The following is a 21,472-nucleotide window of genomic DNA, read 5'->3' on the forward strand; positions in this document are numbered from 1 at the left end:
GTTATCATGTTGTCGGCCTGAGAGAGAGAGAGAGAGAGTGAGAGAGAGAGAGAGAGAGAGAGAGAGAGAGAGATATGGACTGGGCTACTATTAGTAGCAAAATCCCATTGTTGCTACCAGTTTTTTAACCTTTGGATCAACTCTTTTTATTATTTCTAACCATTGGATTAAATACTATAATCCAGTGGGGACCACTCAACCCTAGGGGGACCACTGAACTCTAACCGACTAATATCATCCTGACCTTGTAATTTTTCATCCAAGGGTTAAAAATTTGATAGCAAAAAGAGCGTTTTACTATTAATAGTATTCCAGCCTAATTCTATATATATATATAGAGAGAGAGAGAGAGAGAGTAGGGCTACTATACTCTGAGTATAGAGACTTTCGTACTCGTAAGTTGTTTTCGATGTTGAGCTTTTCGAATTGACGATCCACACCGTTAAACATGATCTAGAGTATTTGAAACTTCTAGAAAATAAATTTCGTAATTTTTCGAAATTATTATAAAGTCTATCAAGCGGGTGTAAAATGTAAGGTTAAAATTGAACCACATCCTTAAAAATGGATGATCGGATCCTTCAATTTAAGATCGGAGTTATTGATCTTTATTTAGATAGTGAATAAAATTTTCTATCAAAAATTCAACCTATTTCGATTTTTTTTCACCGTTAAACTAGCAAATATCCCATACAAGCTGTTAAAAATTATCAATTTTGTGAGCTTTTGATCGTAAGGTAAATAATATCGAAAAATTATAAAATTTGATTTTTAGATGTTTTAAATGTTGTAGATATTGTTTAACGGTATGGATCGTCGATTCGGAAGTTCTATCATCGAAAATAACTTATGAGTACGAAAGCGATTGTACTCATAAGAATGTAGTAGCCGGACGCTATATATATATATATATATATATATATATNATATATATAACATTTGGATTGAGAAAACGTAATGTTAAATGCTTAGTTTTACTCATTTTTTCTAAGAAATATCCTTTAAAGATTACTTTGAACAACAAGATAATGAATGCTAAATTACAGAAAACCCCCCCTGTCAAAACACGCTTTTTCACTTTCCCTTCCTGTCATTTAAAAACCTTCACTTTGCCAGCTTGTAAAATAAAAAATGTGTACTTCACCCCCTATCGTTAGGATTCTGTTATAATTTTTTTTTTTTTTTGCCAAAAATATCCCTCAGCCCCTCTTCCCTGCTGCTTCGATGGCTTCCGAGACGGCGCCCTCGCCGGCCTCGCCCTCCTCCAGGAGCTCAACCTCCTCTTCGACCGCCCCCTCGACGCCATCTTCCTCAACTCCAACCGCCTCTGCCGCCGCCGCCCCATCCCCGCCAACCTCGGCGACTCGCGAGCCTCCATCGTCGTCCTCGCCCACAACAAACTCGGCGGCTGCATCCCGCCCTCCATCGGCCGCATAGCCGACACCCTCAACGAGATCGTCCTCCTCGACGACGGCCTCGCCGCCTGCGTCCCGCCCGAGGTCAGCCTCCTCCGCCGCGGATGAGGAGGATGAGGGAGAAGACGAAAATGACGAAGGGCAAAATGGTTATTTTGTCACACCGTACTCCCATGTGAACATTTTTTATTTGACAAGGAGGCAAAGTGTAAGTTTTTAAATAACAGGAGCGAAAAGTGAAAAAACGAATTTTGACAGGGGGTATTTCGTAATTTAGCCTAAAATGAAATTAAAATGGAGAACGCAAAAAACTTTAATGAGTCTTTTGTACAGCAAAAGAACTGCCACTATTTACTTCTATCATTGACATTGTACAATATAATCCGATTTTGTGATGGAGTGATTGAAGCGAATCAAAAGTTTGGCGGACATCTGAGAGTTGTTTTTTTGCAAGAAATTTATCATTTCTTTCACGAGTGCTGCTACAAGCGTCCTTAAAAATTTCAGGGTACGATCGCAAAGTGAGTACACCCACGCGTTGTGTATCGATTGATTCATATAGTGCAACCAATATATTAGCCGCTATCGGAGAATGCACTTTTGGGTACCCATAGCATAGCTCTTCCTACACCACTTTGCTAGAATACAACTCTTTATTTTGGCTGCGTTTTCTGGAGTGGCTCCACATTCCCATGCTAAGCATATGCCTAAAAGATGCCTTTACAAAGCTCTAAAAAAAAAAAAAAAAAAAAAAAAAAAAAAAAAAAAAAAAAAAAAACTCAACACACCAATAATTTTGCACTTGACTGCTCATTATTATTTAGACAAGCTTCTTGCGGCCTAAATTTGGACCCCTAAACCAAATGTGGACCAATTAAAAACTTCTCGTACACCAAGTCACTAGGCTGCAATAGGGAATCACAAAAGAGAGAGGGGTCCAATTGCAAGAGTTCCCATTGAGAAATCACTAGAGAAAGGGAACTACTTAGGGATCAAAAGATGAGCTCGGAAAGTGATGCTCTACGTCTACATCCGTATCCGTATCCGTGTTTTTTTAGGTCGAATACGGATTCAGATTTTAAAAAAATTCAAATTCGTATTCGGTAAAAATGAGTTCAGATATGAATACGAATTTGAATAGAATGTTTAAAAAATATATAGGACTGAAAACAACAAAATTATTAATATATACATAAGCTTCTTAAATTTCATATTAAAATATGTTAAAACCAATTTCAGATTCGGATAATCCGAATTAATATGAGCCGGATAATAGGATTCCTACCCGCATCCAAAAAATTTCGGATTCGGAGTCGGGTCGAATAATGTTTGCGCCCGTGAAACTATTCATTAATGGAAAGGACATTAAAGATGAAATTGACCATTGGAGAGATTTTTCTATGAGATACAACAGGGTGAGTACCAGTGCATGAACAGAGCCACTTAGTGTTAACATCAGAGCTTTGAAGGAACCGAAAGAAAGGAACGCTATCTTACATTACCCACCTCTAGACTTATTGGGTAGGAGAAGGTCCCTTTCAATTTCATTTTGTCGTGTAGAGAAACCCACAACAATTACAACAAAAACACCATTTATGGAGTCATCATCCTGCAGTAACATAGTCAAATCTTGCATTACACATAATTAACACGAAATTTAATGGTCTCACCGTCTAACTAGTACTTCCGAAACAGAAAACCGTTTCCAGAGAAAACGAATTAAAAAGACGAAAGCAATTGAATTCCGATTCTAGAAAATGTTGAGAGCGAAAAACTGCGGTGTAAAAGAAGTATCTCTATCAAAAGGAAATAGAAATTTCCAGTATATATACAATGCCTCCGAAGAGCAAGCAAAGTTCCGAAGAATACAACAAAATGTTCTAAGACACTCCAAATTCCAATTTATCTCTCCGGTTATAGCTGCTGTGGAACACATGCAGAGAAACGCTTCAGAAATGGGTATTTACACAGCAACACAAGAAGCCCCCCAAACCCTAGTAGAAGAAGAAGAAGCTAATCTTACTATTCGAATAGGTTTTAATGGATCAACTCTCTCTCGTTTCTTGTAAGGGCGTAACGAACAGAAGGAAATGAAAACATAGTAGGCGAAAGAGAAGGCGAGAGCTGAACGACAGATATTACCGCAGTTTCTAAAGCTTTTGTCATAAAGCCTCGAAGTTTAATGTCCACCTTTTTTTTTTTGTTCTCTTCTCATTGCCTGGAAATAGTATAGAAGATTTGAGTATTAGGGCTATAGGTCGAGGGGTTCGGTCCGGTCCTGAATAGCTAGGCGCTCTGATACATCTGCCAGTGACTTGAGGTTGCATTTGATCACGGCCTCCACGAAGAAGCATGTCTCGTCCTTTGTGTTGCCCTCCGGCACGTCCACTACGAACGACTCGATCACCAGCGTCCCAGGTCGGCCGTCAATGCTCTCCGGATGGACACTTATGACCGATGAATAGTTCTGGTAGATGAAAATGCTATATATGTTAGCGTGGAACATCAAAAATACATAGTACTAAAAAAAGGAGGTCCTGAGTTCAAATTCAACTAGACCTATCGACACGGAAAATTAATTTACACAGATGAGGTGTTATCATAAAATTTGGAAGCGCTTTTCTCTAACAGCTAAGCTTTTAGAGAAAAAAAAGTTACTTCAAAAGATTAACGTATTAGAGGAAAGTTTTTGTAGTCGAGGCCGTGACGGATAGTTCAAGTGTTTTTAGGGCTCGAGCCTTAAAATGGCCTGTGAAAATGAAAACAACCCTATAAGGGACACTTTGTCCTCTGGTTCAAATAAGCATATTAGATCTTTTGTCTTTTCCACTACAGATAGAAGTGTGCCTACATGTTAAACCTCCATCTTTCTATCCACCTATCAGAATGCATCCCTTACCCATCTACATGCAATGCACCATCCCCATCCACATGCCAATGCGCATGATTAACGCCGCCGCATGTCACACACACCAAATAAAACCATAGTAACCAATAAAATCGCATTGAACAACAAACAAAGGAATGGAAATGACAAGAAGTTTATCATGCCCCTCAGATAGAGATCACCTCAGCAGATAAATCCTGTGATGTTTGTGGCCGAAATAAGAGGGCATACGTGTAGATAACAAAGACCACACTTTTATGGTAATGACAACTTCAGCACGCTTGACAGAACTAATGAGATGGATATCAACAAAGAATCCGATTGAACTCCAACTTTCGGAAAACAAATCAAGAGCGCGAAAAATCTATGGACGAACTAAAATGGTCGGTTAACAATTGTACCCGACATGTGCTAATGTCTCATACAAGGGATCCTTCATAAACATTCATTCGCTAGAACAATTTAGTTAAAGAACAGATCAACGCAAGTAACCAAGGAACAGCACGAAAAGCAAATTCGTACGATCCAATCTCGTTCATAATCACAACAAGAAGAGAAATATCTACAGAGCAGTACATTAACTGAAGCTTTCAACAATGAAATCATCCACTACCAAACTATAAATACCCATCACTTGATGATGAAAAGAGGGAAAAAAAAAAGAAAAAAGAAAAAATGAAGTAACAACTTTTTCAATAACAGGACATAGAAAATGAAAATAAGAAGCCATATTACCTTGAGCCTATGATCCCCTCCGACGATTTTGATGCTAAGGATATGTTCGTTGTCATCGAGAACTTCCAACCTCTCGGTGCTCGTGGTCGCCGGCAATCCGGATTTCACATTCACTTCGCGCACACTACCAATCTCTAGATCCCCTTGCACGACGCATCGGCTAACAAAGGGCTTGTACCGCTGCGGCTGATCGAAGCTCCGCACCAGAGACCAAACCTGAATCCAATCACCAGATCATCAAAGTTGAATTGAAAGAACATTACTTTTGCATCAAATTTCATGTCACTCACAAGTGTTTAATCAATCATACTGCTGCAAAATTTGCTAACATATGGGGATTGAAACAGGGAAGCAATTATAAACAGATAGATGGTGTAAAAAAAAAGATGATCTTTTCATTATGACAAGTTTGGTACTTGAAAAGCTCCTACTTTTTTCAACCAAAAATCCTTCTTTCTCGCACTAAAAAAATCCTTGCTTGAAGCAGAGGATTGCGTGTTGAAACCAATAATCCAAAAAAATAAAAAAAACAGAAAAAACAGAAAATTTCTATTGCAACATGCAAACAAAATCAGCAACACCAAAATAACATAAAATAAATGATTTAAAAAAAAAAAAACTCACTTGATCAACCATTGTACAAATTGATACGAGAAATTAAACCCACACCTACACCCACTAATGGGGACATACGACCAACTCCAATACCAAATTCCACACACACACACACACAAAAACCCTCAAAAATTACGTTAAAAAAAAAACAGAGCGCAAAAGAAAAGGAGAGAAAATCCGTAAAAAAAATTAAGCAGAAGAAGAAACCAAAACCAAAAACAAAAAAAAAAAAGAAAAAAGAAAGAAAAGGGAAAGGAGAATGGATGGTACGAGGTGAACGGGGGCTTTGATGTGCTTGACGAGGGTTGAGGTGCACTGGTTCTCCCTGGGCTCGTGGCGGTGGAGCCTCCGCACGTGCTCCGACTCCAACCCTAACCCTAACCCTAACCCTAGCCCTCCAGCCCCCGTCCATCTCGTCCGTCATCTCCACCGCCCCGCCCCGCCGTTCATCTCCACCATCCACTCCGCCGCCCCGTTCTTCGCGGATAACTCTTATCCGCCCCCCCCCCCACGCCGCGAAACCCCCTATCTGCGCACGCGGATATCGCTCGCTCCGTTGTCTTATCCTGGATTAGAGGCCTCCCCGCGGGTAGATATTCCCGTGGTCTCTCCTCTCTCTCTCTCTCTCTCTCTCTCTCTCTCTCTCTCTCCTTTTTCCTTTTTTTCTTTTTCCTTTTTTTTTTTTTTCCTTTGGTTGGTTTCGCTCTGTTTTTCTTTTTCTTTTTCTTTCCTTGCTTTGGTCTCTCTTTTGTATTTATATATTATTATTTTTTATTATTATTATTTTTATTATGTTTGTCGACAATTTCCTCTTCACCTCACCACCACCGCTGAAGGAATCAGAGTATAAAAATATCGCGGGGCCGTGTGGTGGGGCCCACACCCACACCCCCTCTCACAGAGTGTTTATTTATTTATTATATTATCCTTTACCGCTTCTTTATTATCATAAAAAAATTTTAAATACACCAGTTTATTAGTGATATAACATTTTTGACTAATTAAATATTTTGAATTTATTTCTTTCATTATATGAGTATGAAAAAATATTTTTATTATACTTTTTTTTCAAAAAAGATATGTATAATTATCTTTTTTTTGATGATATGTGTACAAGTGTGACAAAATATTTAGCTCTCTCCCACTTTTGGCCCTCGTTTTCTTGTTATTTACGAAAATGCCGTGGTGCTCTTTTTGTTTTTTTTTTTTTTAATTTAGGGTTCGTTTCGTTAGGGCCGGCCAATGAGCAAGCCGGCTCGTGTTCGACTCGCGTTCGGTTCGATATTCGCGCTCGGATCGAGTCGGCTGAATTATCAAGTCGAGCTTGAGCCTAAATTTAGGCTCGAAATTTATTCAAACCAAGCTTAAAGTATTTCCGAGCAGTCGACTCGAATTAGGCTCGAAAAAGCTCAAAATATATATGTATTATAGAGCTGCGGCTAGGTGCTATGAATGCCGGAGGAGCATCGTGCTTCCACTTTGTTTTCCAGTGGTTTCGGACTTTGACATTACGATCGGCTGCGTACCTAGACTTGCATCTAGTAGTATTTGAAGTATCTAGAAAATAAATTTTTGCGATTTTTCGATATCATTTGCCTAGTGATCGAAGTGGCTCAAAATCAACGGCTGAAAATAAAAATCTTACAAAATATGATGATATGACATTAAAATTTTAGATCGAAGTTATTGATCTTGTTTTATATGGTATAAAAAATTTTCTATCAAAATTTCATGTGATTTGGATATTTCTACACCGTTAAACTTGCAACCGGCTCACCACGGCTATTAAAATTATTGACTTTGAGCCCCTTTGATCACTAGGCAAATGATATCGAAAAATCACAAAATTTATTTTCTAGGTACTTCAAATACTCTAGATCAACTCTAATGGAGCCGATCGTCGATTTGAAAGTCCGAACATCGAAAACAACTTGAAAGCACGGAGGGCTCCGTGCTTCCATAAGCATACCAGCCTACTCTCTCTCTCTCTCTCTCTCTCTCTCTATATATATATATATATAGTCTACTATATTATTAATAGTACCAACCACTTACTATTAGGTCTTTAGCCCTTGGATGAAGGGATGTGCAGTTAGGATGATAGTGATTCCCTAGAGTTGAGTGGGTGGTTAGTTGAATAGTATGATCTATTGAGTGAAACTGGTCAAACGAATAGATCTAACGGCACAAAATTCGACAGCACTAAGCATTTAGTATTATCGATAAGATAGTAGCCGAACTCTCTCTCTATATATATAGTCCGGCTATTATACTATCTATAATACTAATTGTTTTGTGCTATCGAGTTTTCTGCCGTTAGATCTATCTATAAATATAGAGTCCGGCTACTATCCTATCGTTTGTGCTATCGAGTTTTCTGCCGTTAGATTTACCCCTTTGGTCATTTTCATCCTTTAGATCTTACTATTCAATTACCCACCTCCTCAACTTTATGGGACTACTATCATCCTGACCACACATCCTTTCATCTAAGGGCCGAAAACCTAATAGCAAGTAGTTGATACTATTAACAATATTGTAACTTAATTATATATATATATATATATATATATGAATAGAGCTACTGTGGTATTAGGAACATAGCCGTCCTTATGCTCCTAACTTTCTAACCACCCATCAAGTTTGATGGGTGGTTAGAATATGAGAGGAAGGAGATATTGTGGAAAAATTGGGTGTTTCAATTTCTCTTCTCATTGAATTTCTCTCCAATATCTCTTTCCTCTCTCATTTTAACCACACATCAAATTTGATGGATGGTTAGAAAGTTATGAGCATAAAGGCTGCTATACTCTTAATAGCACAGTAGCCCTGCTCTATATATATATATATATATATATATATATATATATATATATATATATATATATATATAGTCTGTCTACTATATTCTTATAAGTACGATCACCTTCGCACTCATAAGTTGTTTTTTATAATAGAGCTTTCGAATCAACGATTCATGCCGTTAAATATTTTCTAGAATATTTAAAACTTCTAGAAATTAAATTTTATAATTTTTTGACATCATTTACCTTATGATTATTTCTAAGGGCGCGGTATGGGATACTTGCTAATTTAACGAGGTAAAAGAATCAGAATCGGTTGAATTTTTTATCTAAAAATTATATTCACTATCTAGAAAAAAATCAATAACTCCGATCTTAAATTGAAGGATCCGACATCCATTTTTAGGACATCGTTCAATTTTGACCGTTCATTTTTTGCCTACTTGATGAATTTTATTATGATTTCAAAAATTATNGATTCGAAAGTTGCAACATCAAAAACGAGCTGGAAGCACGGAAGGCTCCGTGCTTCCGATAGCATAGTAGCCTCACTCTTTTAATTATATGTATATGGAATTTAGATTATTTGGCCCATAAAACTAAACCAGCAAAATCCTACTTTAATTGCTCTCTCTTTCTCTTTTTCACCCGCTCATAGAGTTGTTTTTTCTAATTTTTTAATATTATAATATCGTATTTCATGCATTTATTTGTATGTTGAGCTATTAGATATTTTTTGTATCGAATTTTAGATAATATTTTATAAAAATTAAACTATAGATTGCACGATGTTAAGAATTCCAAGCAGTTCGCTTAGGGCTCGATCGAGCTCGCTCGACTCGAAATTAAGCTCGCTCGAGCTCTGCTCGAATTAATTTCAAGCCGAGCTTGAGCCTAAATTTCGGCTCGAAATTAATTTCAATCCAAGCTTGAGCTGAGGTAAGCTCGCTCGAGCTCGGCTCATTTCCACCCCTACGTTTCATTCAAAGTAAAACTACTAAAAATAATTTTTTGTAAAAAAAATTTATTTTATATTTTATGTTTGGTTAAAAGGAAAAAAAAATAATTTTTTATCAATATTTGTTTGGTCGAAAGGAAAAAAAATTCACATTTGTTTGGTTCGACAGAAAAAAATAAATCAAAAAAAGTTTTTGCGTAGTTTGAGTTTTCTTTCTACAAAAAAACCATGAAAGACGAAAATTTTAATTTTTACCCAAATCCGTAAGTATACTTTTACGGGAAAATATTTTCAAATGGAACCAAACAAGCAAATTTTTTTTTTCATACTGAAAATAATATTTCTCGATTCATTTTACGTCAAACCAAATACCCCTTTATTTTCGTATAAAAATTATAGGCTAAAATATAGAAAACTTTCCTATAATAACTTAATTTTTACTTTTCTTCTATAACTTTCAAAAAAATTATATTTTGTTCTTTTAATATTTTAAATTGATGCATTTAGTTTCCCACCGTCAAAGTTTCATCACTATTTCGTCTATATATTTTTATGATTTATACAAAAAATGCTCTTGAAAATGACATAAATATATTATATTTTTTCTTATAGAATAAGTAGGGACAATTTGATCATTTTGCCCTCTCTATTATGCCATAATCTCCTAAAAATATTTCTCAAATTTTACAAAAATAAAATATAGATTTTGAAAGTCATAGAAGAAAAGTGAAAAAGTGAGTATTTACATAAGAATTTTCTGTATTTTAACCTAAATTGTAATAGAGTAATATTATTTGTACATCTAGATATGGGGTGTACATCTTATACTCACTTCATCTTAGGGCCATTATTTTTAATTTGTCACATCAAATTTTTTTAAAATTAAAAAAATTTTGGATTATTTTGAAATCTAGAATGAGGGTGTAAGATCTAAACCTATGTACTGGGACAATTTTTCATTGTAATATCATGAATGTGACCTTAATTTTTTTTAAAAAAATTAAATTATTCTTAAATAATAATATATAGAATTTATTTGAACTATGGACCATTCAACATTAACTATCTAATGTTCTAAATTTTGATTTTATTACTCAGTCAACAACAATTTCAATTTAAAAATTAAATACATTGTTTATTTTTATAGCTTTAGTTAATATGTTTGATGCAATTTTTGCAACTATGAATTTATTAAAATAAGCAAATGGTTTAAAATTTGAAGTCCAAAAATGGTTAAAATAGTTAATATGTTTCGTGTAATTCTCGCAACTATAAATTTATTAAAAAATCAAGTGGTTTAAAATTTGAAATCAAAATTCGCTGACTAACTAAAAAAATCAAACAAACCAAAAGACTGAATTATAAAATTAAAATTTTAAAAGATTGAATAGCTTCAAAGTTCAAATAAATTTTGCACATTTTTACCATATCCTTATCACTATCTTTCCACCAAAATTGAAATAGAGGGTGAGCAAATTCTTATATAATATACCATCAAACAAGCATTAATTAAGTTCACAAAAATTATATTAGGTTTTAAAATAATACTTTATTTTTTTAAAAAAAAACCTCACACAAAAATATTATAGAAGCTTTTCAATCAGATGCTAATAACAAACTCAATTATACAAAATGTTCTGAATATAATTATGAAATCTTATTAAAAAGTAATGAAGTAATTTTGAAAAAAAAAAAAAGCAACTCTCTTCTTAATTTTTTTTTGCTTTAATTAATTTTAACCATTTAAAATAAGAAACTTTGAAAATTTAAACAACAATTGCATCAACTAATTTTTTGAAGGATTAATAGCTAGTAGTAAATAGAGCGATTAATTTCAACCAATTCATCAAATTATTTTGACTGAAAATAAGCTATAAAAAAACATTTTGGGGGCCTGTTTTGAAATAGCTTACAGTTGAGGGGTTTTTTCATATTTTTATCTCAGGTATAGGGATGTCAATGGGTATGGATACCCGAAATTTTATCCGAACCCGAACCCGAATAAAACGGATATATCCGATAGATATGGATATGGATATAAAAAATAAAAACCCGATGGATATGAATTCGGATATGGATTTTGATTGTACCCGATCCGAACCCGAACCCGACCCGAACCCGAATTTATTTTGTATTTTATATATATATATATATATAAATATTTATATATATATATATATATATATATATATATATATATATATTATATATATATATATATTTGATTTATATTTGAATTTGTATTTTAAAAATTTAAATTAATATAATAATATTTAAAATATGAAAAAAGAAATAATGTTTCGGGTTCAAATTTTCGGGTTCGTGTTCGCGGTTTCCGATTTTTGGTCGGGTTCGGGTTTGGATATGGATTTTTAAAATTCGTCGGGTTCGGATTGGGTTCGGGTCTCGAGTTTGGAGTCGGTTCTGATTCGAATTTTTAAATCCGCCCCGAATCTGCCACGTTTACATCTCTATAAGGTACATGAGTATACCCTAGAAGCTTCAAAATGGAGGGGCAAAATAGACAATTTAATATTTTTATATTTATTATAGAATAAAGAAATTGTGTTGAAATTATATGAACAAGCAAAGGCTAATGATAAGAGTAGAATAAATACAAAATAGATATTTGAAGGGAAAGTTGTGATAATACCAATTTATACGGGCATTTTTTGATATTTATAAACTTTGAAAAGTACGGACACATTTATTCCTATAATTAATATATTAATATATTTATATAAAATTTTTATTTCTATAGCATAAATGCTAGCTCTTAAACAATATATAGAGACAGCAAAAAAAAAAATTTAAAGTATTTTTTTTTTATAAAATACTTTTGGACTAAAATTCAACTTTTCTAAAATGTCATAATTAATTTCGGTCAATCTAGAACGAAATCAATTACGTAAGAAAATAAAAAAAAAATTAGAATTTTAATCTATCACTCACATTTTTGAATTTTACGTTATTCGCTTGCCGCCAAATAAATTACAAAGCTAAAAAATGATCAATTTTACAATTAAATAAATATTAATTTTTTAAAAAATTTTGAACTTTAGTTTTCGTGCGAAAATCTACTCTAGTAGGCTAGTGTAAGCTTGGAAACATTATATAGGTAGCGTTTGCTTTGAGAACCGTACCTTAAAAATAAAAAAAATGAGCAGTAACTTATCATCATCCTCGCGTAAACGCACGGTGCTCGCATTGGGGCGCGCGACACCGTGACTGCACGGGTGACGTCATCCGCAGCGCCGGCCTCTCGCCATTGGTTGGGCGGGTACAGCTGGCGGGCCCCACTCGTCCAATAGGAGTTGGCGGGTGCGCGCGCCGTTGGGCCCCGAAACGTAGACCCCGTGAAGCCGTCGCCCACCTCTGTCCCCGCCCCGGCTGCAGGATTAGTGCCCTGTTTACCAATTGCACGGAGACCCCCATCAACTATACGAGACTATGAAATTGATCCCTACACTTTAGCCCCCTCTTTATGCTTTGGTATGTTTTTAGTAATATGAAATATTGTATTTGTTATCTTATAATTTTATAAAGAATTAATTTCATATAAATCTCTATAAATATAGTGAATGATAAATATATTTCTATAAAGTTCAACTTTATATGTTATCGATACAAAAGTCCTAATATTTTTTAAGTATATCTTTCTGGTTTGTTACCGTTAGAGAACCGTTTAGAGAACCGTTAGAAAATTGTTTATATTTTTAATTTTATGATCATAAGTATATCGCTCCAAAAGACATAACAGTATAATATAAAAAGAGTAAAAATATCAAAAACTAACCAAGGCTAAGTATTGAGTCTATGGTTAATTTAATTTTTCTAACGGATTCTAACGATAGAGATATATTTAAAAATATCAGGTTTTTACAGAAATAATATATGAAAATTGAACTTTATAAGAATATTTTTGTTATTCACTATATCTATAGGGACCNATATGGATTTTTAAAATTCGTCGGGTTCGGATTTGGGTTCGGGTCTCGAGTTTGGAGTCGGGTTCTGATTCGAATTTTTAAAAATCCGCCCCGAACCTGATCCGTTGACATCTCTATAAGGTACATAAGTATACCCTATAGAAGCTTCAAAATGGAGGGGCAAAATAGACAATTTAATATTTTTATATTTATTATAGAATAAAGAAATTGTGTTGAAATTATATGAACAAGCAAAGGCTAATGATAAGAGTAGAATAAATACAAAATAGATATTTGAAGGGAAAGTTGTGATAATACCAATTTATACGGGCATTTTTGATATTTATAAACTTTTGAAAAGTACGGACACATTTATTCCTATAATTAATATATTAATATATTTATATAAAATTTTTATTTCTATAGCATAAATCCTAGCTCTTAAACAATATATAGAGACAGCAAAAAAAAAAAATTTAAAGTATTTTTTTTTACAAAATGCTTTTCTGCTGAAATTCAACTTTTCTAAAATGTCATAATTGATTTCGGTCAATCTAGAACGAAATCAATTACGTAAGAAAATAAAAAAAAATTAAAATTTTAATTTATCACTCATATTTTCGGATTTTACGTTATTCACTTGTCGCCAAATAAATTACAAAGCTAAAAAATGATCAATTTCACAATTAAATAAATATTAATTTTTAAAAAAATTTTGAACTTTAGTTTTCGTGCGAAAATCTACTCTAGTAGGCTAGTGTAAGCTTGGGAACATTATATAGGTAGCGTTTGCTTCGAGAACCGTACCTTAAAAATTTAAAAAATGAGCAGTAACTTATCATCATCCTTGCGTAAACGCACGGTGCTCGCATTGGGGCGCGCGACACCGTGACTGCACGGGTGACGTCATCCGCTGCACCGGCCTCTCGCCATTGGTTGGGCGGGTACAGCTGGCGGGCCCCACTCGTCCAATAGGAGTTGGCGGGTGCGCGCGCCGTTGGGCCCCGAAACGTAGACAAAGCCCTCGCCCACCTCTGTCCCCGCCCCGGCTACAGGATTAGTGCCCTGTTTACCAATTGCACGGAGATCCCCATCAACTATACGATACTATGAAATTGATCCCTACACTTTAGCCCCCTCTTTATGGTTTGGTATGTTTTTAGTAATTTGAAATATTGTATTTGTTATCTTATAATTTTATAAAAAATTAATTTCATACAAATCTCTATAAATATAGTAAATAATAAATATATTCCTATAAAGTTCAACTTTATATATTGTCGGTACAAAAGTCCTAATATTTTTCAGGTATATTTTTCTGGTTTGTTACCGTTAGAGAACCGTTTAGAGAATCGTTAGAGAATTGTTTATATTTTTAATTTTATGATCATAAGTATATCGCTCCAAAAGACATAACAGTATAATATAAGAAGAGTAAAAATATCAAAAACTAACCAAGGCTAAGTATTGAGTCTATGGTTAATTTAATTTTTCTAACGGATTCTAGCGGTAGAGATATATTTAAAAATATCATGATTTTTATAGAAACAATATATGAAAATTGAACTTTATAAGAGTATTTTTTTATTATTCACTATATCTATAGGGACCTATATGAAATTAACCCTTTTGTAAATGATAGAACTATAGTTAGGGGTGCTTTCCGGAAGATCTATTGTTGAGGGGTCACCACGCGTTTCCACCTAAATCAGCGCATGTCGGCGGTGGCACGCTCGTAATTTTAAACAAAACCTGTGGCAAATACGAAAGCAGAAGCTTTTAGACCTTAGTACGAAAATAATAAGAATAATTAATTAAATAAATTAAACATAAAATAAAATAATAATAATAATAATAAGTGGGGAAGCCCCGTTGGCTCTTGCTGAAACCAAGAGGCGTTTTGACTCGGCCGCGGCGACCCGACGCGCCATCCCGCGCGTAGGTTCCCCGGAGATCGACGGTTCAGCAATCGCCACGCGGCGGCGCGCGATTGGACCGCGGCCCGCCCCGTTTTACTTGGTGTAGCGTTGAGCGCCCCAACGACGAGTTGGGGATGGGGATGTACGTACTACTTTATGCGGGGGTTCCGCATATTTTATCTTTTTTGCGTTAAAAAAAGGAGAAATATGGGGATCCCTAGATTATATATAGGGACATTTTGGTTAAAATATTAGGCCGCTTGTTGTCGTATTTAAATAAAATTTTAATACAAATAATATTAAGAAAATAGGCCCTTTGTAATTTTTATTTTCGAGATATTTATTTGGCAGTAGAAAATAAAATTTTAATTTTTTATTTCATTACCGAACAGTCAGTATATCAAATCATGAGTAGGGCTACTATACTCTTACGAGTATAGAGTCCTTCGTACTTATAAGTGATTTTCGATGACTGAGCTTTCGAATCGACGATCCACTCCATTAAATACGATATAGAGTATTCGAAACTTCTAGAAAATAAGTTTGTAATTTTTCGAAATCATAATAAAGTTCATCAAGCGAGCATAAAATGAACGATCGAAATCGAACAACGTCCTAAAAATAAATGATTAGATCATTGAATTTAAGATCGGAGTTATTGATCTTTTTCTAAGTAGTGAATAAAATTTTTTATAAAAAATTCAACCAACTCCAATTCTTTTACACTATTAAACTAGCAAATATCTCATACCGGCCGTTAAAAATTGTCAATTTTGTGATCTTTTAATCGTAAGATAAATGATGCCAAAAAATTATAAAATTTGATTTCTATAAGTTTTAAATGCTTTAAATAGCGTTTAACGGTATGGATTGTCGATTCGAAAACTCTATAATTAAAAACAACTTATGAGTACGAGGGCGATCGTACTCATAAGAATATAGTAGCCGGACTCATCAAATTATATAAAAATAAATATTTTAAAAAATTTAAAAAGAGCTATGATATCTACATTAGTAAAGTAAAAAATATTATTATATTTAATAGTTTGGTTAGCTTTTAGTACTAATTGTTCCAATTCTATCTACAAAGTTAAAATAAAAACTATTACGATGAAAATCAAAATAGATTTAATATATTATAATTCTAATTTAGTAAATTATTTAGTTAAAAAAACCAGAAGTTAAGTCATGGGGAATCTAAAAAACTAAAATTTGAGATTGTCATTTCAAAATTGCTTACTGATCGGTCGCTCTCTGCATAATTTTTTGCTAAAGAAAATTAAAAAAATGAGGAACTGGTGTTGGGTGGTAGTATTAAAAAGGGAGTGGGGGAGATAATAAACTGCAGGGATAAGATTATTTGCGCGTGAAAAGGAGTTGCTTTTGAAAGTGGAGGCACATCATCCTGCAGTCTCGTGTGCAAGATCTTCGAGCACGGGCGGGCCGTGCTGCCCGTCCTTTTAACTCTTCTGCCGACTTTGGTCAGTCAAATCATCATCATAGAAATAAGATGAATCAGACGATATAAAACTTGTTTCGAATTCTGATAAGTTCGGTTTCGAATTTTGGATGCGATTTTTCGATTCCTGTTTGTTCTGATCTTAAACATGAGTCCAAATGCAGAAGCGACATTTTTCGAATGTTTAAAGAGGTTATTCTATAGGAGGTTATTTGGTATGAGAATTCAGATTAATGCGGATCGTCCAAGAAGTTAATTAAATGATCATAAAAAAAATATTATAAACACTATTTTTTGATACCCGAGCTTTTGAAAAGAAGCGATTGTTTTATATAATTTGATATGATATCAAAGTAAGAAATTTTGAGTTCGAATTTCACCTGGCACTCCTAATATTATTTAATTTATTTTTAATTAATTGAAAGTATTTCATTTGCTTGAGAACAAAGACGCATGTATAAATGAAGAATATGAAATTCAGAAAACCAAACATAATTTTTTTTTTATCCTCCCTCTCTTCCGAGAGTAACACAAAAGGAAATCCAATCCGATCGATTAATGCATTGTATTCTTAGATTATTCCAATAGCAAGTTGCTATGCGAAATAATATTCGGGCTACTAAAATGTTTGTTTATTAAGTTCGACACCGAATTATAACTAGGTACGTACAGTTGAACGACTCGGGTCATTTACATGACTTACATCTTATAATTATCGATATAGATAATCATGAAACTCGACCTATTTGTTTGTTTGTTGAATTTGTATTAGTCGACTTCATGCATGCCTCTCTAGCTTCTTTGCTTGCTAGAATCAATTCTCCTTCATCCAAATACGGAGAAAATGTATACGCATTTCGCATCGCATCATTCAAAGGAAAACCAGGACCAATCTCCACCAATCGCATCTATATGTCGACTGGAGTGTTGAATGTTATAACGTATACGAAAAATATTTTGGACGTGGGATCGAGCTGCAGAAAATTTGCGAGCTCTTATTAATTAATTAGCCCCAAAACATTTTTAAGCATTTTGACTTTTTAGCACCGGGAAAAGCCACCAACCAAGCGCTGACCATGGCACATTTAGCTGCCACAAATTTTAGTGCCCACACCCTCAATTGTGGGTGCCCATGTGCTTGAACATGTATCGCACCATATCCAATATCACATTCCTATATATATATATATATATTAATTAAAATAAACACAATAAACACCTCTATGTCTTTAACACCCTTGTACTGTTACTTTATCACTTCTATATTGGTTTAAATGGTTAAGATCGAAGAAGAGGGTGATGCTTAGAGAGAGTATCTTCATCATGGAGACAAGTGAGTGCATGTGCATTGTTCTTAGTTTTCGAGTGCGAACATTTTTTAAATGGTGCACATTAACATATTTAAGTGGTTGAGTGTCGTGTAGCCATCCATAAGGTGCATTGTACTATCACACTATAGGTAGCTGTAGCTAAAGCATTGATATAATTGGTTGCGCACGATTTAGGGCTTTAACAAAGTTCCTAGGGTTCCTGTACGCTGTGATCGTATAATTAAGTTGTTTTCTAATTTCATAAAGCAGTAAATAAGTTCTTGCATGTGCCTCCCAAATGATCACCAAGTGTTTTGGTGTTAATCATGCATGTGTATGATGGAGAAGAAAATGAAAAAAACAATAGAATATAAAAAACAAAAGAGCGGAATAAAAGATAGAAATAAATGTTATAAAACGACTGATTTAACTAAGAGTAATTATTGAAATATCTTTAAACTGATAAAAATGACGAATTTAAGAATCAAACTCAGGATCTCTGAAAAAAAGAGAGCTTGCGACTGGCTGAAATATTATATTATTCGAAAGATCAATCACATAATTAGAAATGTTTACTCTAACTAGTATAGAACACGAGTAATTCGAAAGGAGGTTCTTAATTAGAGGGGTTGGTGTGAACCACGCATACTTGTACACACAACCAGACAATATTGCATATGTTTGTGAAAGACTCAAATATTTTCGAATCGAACTTATGCAAAACTTAGACTAATATTTTCGAATCTACTTATGCAAAACTAATTATTTTGCATTGATATATCGAATATAAAATGTCAAAAGTACCATTTTATAGTACCCTAAATATTGAGGGAAAATTAATTATTTCGTAATATAGGCATAATATTCCTTTAAAAACTGAGTTTTTTTAATCTAAATAAATGTCCTCTTGTGACACGCATCAGATATACTCATGCTAACGTCATAAGTTTACATATGTTAAACCAAAAAAAAAAAGATTTTTTTTAAACAAAAAACCAAGATTTTTTTATGCAAACGTAAAACCTTGTGAGGGTGTATACGCAAAAATATGTTGAAAACAGGTTGTATCTGGTAATTGTGCTTCTTATTTCAAAGGGCGGTGCTACAGTACACCCCATTTGCGAGTGTACATTTTATGCCTTTCAAATTTAAGAATGAATACTTTTTAATACCAAAAATTTTAAAAAAAAATTAAAATTTTGAAGTGAGGAATGTACAATATGCACCTTTTTTGCCAGTGTATTATTCTATTCTTATCTAGTAAGGTACGGTGCGTTTCTATGTAAAAAAATGTACAGAGAAATGTTACTTGTGCAGTTGTACGTACGCTCTTACACTATTTGTTTAAATGTACGGATAGTATTATTTAAAAGTAATGCAGCTAAAAATGATGGTTCTCTAACAAAATAAAAAAAAAAAAACCTTGTCATCATCAATGTCTAAGGATTTAGTTGTTAATGATGATGGCAATGGAGNAAAAAACTTGTCATCATCAATGTCTAAGGATTTAGTTGTTAATGATGATGGCAATGGAGCTCCAACACCCAGGGACCTCCTCATTTGTCTTGTTATTTGGATTTCAAGGCTATTAATTTCTTGTACGCTTTAACGCAATTGGCTCGTGCTAAACAAGGTTAATAACGAACTCGTGCTATTCTAAAACTCGTAAGGTCGGGCCATTTCCCAGTTGGATCGGGTCGGGTCTTATGTTGAGTATAAGCCTCAACTATCAGCAGCTGGTTGTACTTCTGCTTTTGCATTCAGCTACAATCATTACTATTTTAGGCTCTGTTTGAAAACGCTTCTCAACATGCCAAACGAAGTGGCGAAAGGTCTCATGCGACAACATATGCGAATTACGCACCATAATTGCTTGCGCATGTGGAATTGAACAATGTTATCCTTTCCTTTTCTTCTGCAGATGCAACATGACATATATATACGATGCATAATAAGGCGCACTTAGAAAAGCCTTAGAGTGTTTAACAAATAGAAAAATTTTGGTACTTTTATTGCGAGTGAGTGAAAGCGAAAGTAAGGCTTCGTAATCGTGTTAGGTGCTTAGCGCTTTACGTCGTATTGCATCTTGAGCATGTTGGACACATTTTATTTATTTTTATTTTTACTTTATTTTTGGAACTGGCTCTTCCTTTGCACTCCTAATCCCACCACAATCCTAATTAACTTAACACAAACACTACTCAATAAGCGAACCGGAGACCTCCAAATGTCGTGCAAACGTGTGAGATTGAACTCAAAAAAAAAAAAAAAAAAAAAAAAAAAAACTAAATTACACTTTTGGTCCTCAAAAATTAATTTATTTTAATTTTTAGCTTAAACTTTTTAAATTATTATAATGAAATCTCACTGTTTAATTTACTTGATTGAATGGTTGGGTACTGCTAATATGTTAGTATTGTAGTTGACGATGCGACAATAACTAAGATGTACTACTAGTACATCGGCGACACATCATCATTAAACCAGCTACGGTAGACTATTTAACTTAATTAAAATAATAACCTAAAATATTTAAGTTCGAAATTATAATAAATTAAAGTTGGAGCATCAAAAGTGTCATGCATTTCATAATTCTCGGACCTAAAACACCGGATGTTATTTTGGGCAAGGCCCCGTGAATTGGGCCGATCCAAGCCCAACGGTTTATGGGCCTCTAACATACATACCAAAAAAAAAAAGAAAAAAATAATATAAAGCTTATCTCAGCTATTACTCATTTGTATTCAACTATCTAACTTTTAAAAAGTTTGATTTGATTATATAATTTTTTAATTTATTAAATTTGAATCAATCAGTGATTTTTTAATATCAAAATTTGAATGCATTGTAAACTCTTATCTATGCGTAACTTTAAATTGAATCCAGCTACTATCCTTTTAGAAGGACGGAAGTCTTCATTCTCCTAAGTCGTTTTAGATGATAAAGATTTCAAATGATGATCAGAGTGGTGAAAGTTGATTTAGGATATTTAAAGTGTTTAAAAACTATATTTTATGAATTTTAAAAATTATTTATATAGTGATCAGAGGATCATAAAATTAATAGTTTTTGACGGCTTATATGAACCGTTTACTTATTTAACGGTGGAGAACAATTCAAACAGTTTGAATTTTTGATAGAAAATTTTTTATACTACTTTGATAACGTTTGATAACTCCCATTATGCATTGAAAAAGTCTAACATTTATTTTACAGGATTATTCATTTTTGACTGTTTATTTTTCGACTTTTTAGTGAACTTGATAATAAATTTTGAAATTTATAAAATTTAGTTTTAATCGTTATAAATACTATAGATTAATTTTAACAGTTCCGATTGTTGATTCGTAATTCCTACCATTTAAAACGATTTAGGCTTAATTTGATATTGAGGCCTATTTAATACTATGCATATAGTAATATACTTTTGCGTCCTCTTAT

The 21,472-nt window shown here is 33.7% G+C and overlaps 1 protein-coding gene across 1 annotated transcript; it reads right to left on the reverse strand.

Moving 5' to 3' along the window:
- On the reverse strand, positions 3,191-19,591 carry LOC109716630 (abscisic acid receptor PYL9-like). The gene is made up of 6 exons (XM_020242166.1): positions 19,454-19,591; positions 14,292-14,408; positions 12,612-12,820; positions 5,923-6,064; positions 5,038-5,253; positions 3,191-3,882 (listed from the first exon to the last, which is right to left on the reverse strand). Exons 1-6 carry the CDS (start codon positions 19,589-19,591, stop codon positions 3,667-3,669), a joined length of 1,038 nt encoding a protein of 345 aa, XP_020097755.1. The 3' UTR covers positions 3,191-3,666.

Source organism: Ananas comosus, linkage group 10, assembly GCF_001540865.1.
Source record: "Ananas comosus cultivar F153 linkage group 10, ASM154086v1, whole genome shotgun sequence".
Classification (NCBI taxonomy): domain Eukaryota; kingdom Viridiplantae; phylum Streptophyta; class Magnoliopsida; order Poales; family Bromeliaceae; genus Ananas; species Ananas comosus.